The following is a 1,206-nucleotide window of genomic DNA, read 5'->3' as shown; positions in this document are numbered from 1 at the left end:
ACAGTTCTACCATATGTTAACCAACCTTTCCAGTTACAACATGAAGTAGTGGATATATAGATGTATGCACTTGACAGACTCCAATCTTTCCATAAATGATTAGAAAAATACTTCAGTATGGGCAAATTGTCCTTTTTAAATAATCACATAATCTCTCTGTGACTGTCTTCCCGCGTTGGCCTGAAAATTGTACTCATTTGCAGGATGTATGTCATTTGATTTCTCCATTGGTCTTAAGGCCCATGAACTTACTAGCAGTTGACTGCCTGGCAGATGTTTATTTATAAATGAGCATGAATGATCACTTATTAAGGTAATAAGCGTAGATTACATTTAATGACTTAGACATTGTAAGCAAAGTGTTTAATGTTTAGTGGAAGGAAATGTGTATAATAATTAATATGACACCCAAATGTCATTCAGAAGTTGTGAATTGAAGAGAGTGTTTAAACCAAGTCAAGCAGGATAATAAAATGCCAGGCACTTAAACTAAAAGCTTTAAGAAATTCTCACAATAGCAAAGCAATTACATAATTATACCATGCACTAGGGAATGTGTTTACAATTTTAAATTCTTCTCTTTTCCACATAAACTGACTTATTCTGTTGCTAAAGAACAGAGGGGTTTTTGTCGTTGTTGTTGTTGTTGTTGTTTTGTTTTTGTTTTCTGTTTTTGTCCTCTTGACAGGAATCAAAACTTTGGCTTCTGGAGCACAGGTGTGTAGTCTGTCAGCAGAGATACCATGACAGCCTGGGATGACAAAAGAAAGAAACCTTAAAAGAATGGCTAAACATTAGCAACAGTCTGCCTTGGGGACTAAACCAAGAGAATTAGATTTCAGGTTTTCAGGCTTGGAATTTCAAATGTGCTTCCCCAAGGAAAGGACAAGGAAACAGGTCTCAACTAATACTTATTTTTGTTTAGATAAAGGAAGAGGGATTAGTCACACCCAAATATTTGCATGAACATCATGTTTACTTAACTCATTACAGGTCAGAGACTTAAAGTGTGATACTATGGTGCTTGCAACAAGTGGGTTTCCAGTCGTTAGTTGGAACATGGGTACTAGCTGCTTTTAGAGCAATATAGTAGTGTCCCCTAACTCAGTTCCCCTCGTTGTTTACTCTGTGTTTTTTTTTTTTTTTTTTTTTTTTTTTTTTTTTGATTTTTTAGTTTTGTTTTTATTTGGGGTAGAGTTTTGCTGA

General features: G+C 35.1%; 1 protein-coding gene across 1 annotated transcript in view; it reads right to left on the bottom strand.

Moving 5' to 3' along the window:
- Positions 1 to 575: 575 nt before the first annotated feature.
- The window catches only part of Otc (ornithine carbamoyltransferase), a 63,192-nt gene continuing 62,561 nt past the window's right edge, over positions 576 to 1,206 (bottom strand). The window contains exon 10 of the mRNA XM_021188475.2: positions 576 to 751. Coding sequence (XP_021044134.1) covers positions 692 to 751 — 60 coding nt within the window. The 3' untranslated portion in view covers positions 576 to 691. The remainder of the gene's footprint in view (positions 752 to 1,206) is intronic.

The sequence above is a fragment of the Mus pahari genome, chromosome X, assembly GCF_900095145.1.
Source record: "Mus pahari chromosome X, PAHARI_EIJ_v1.1, whole genome shotgun sequence".
Lineage (NCBI taxonomy): Eukaryota > Metazoa > Chordata > Mammalia > Rodentia > Muridae > Mus > Mus pahari.
The sequence above is the reverse complement of the archived record's forward strand: the minus strand, read 5'-3'. Positions and strand labels throughout refer to the sequence as shown.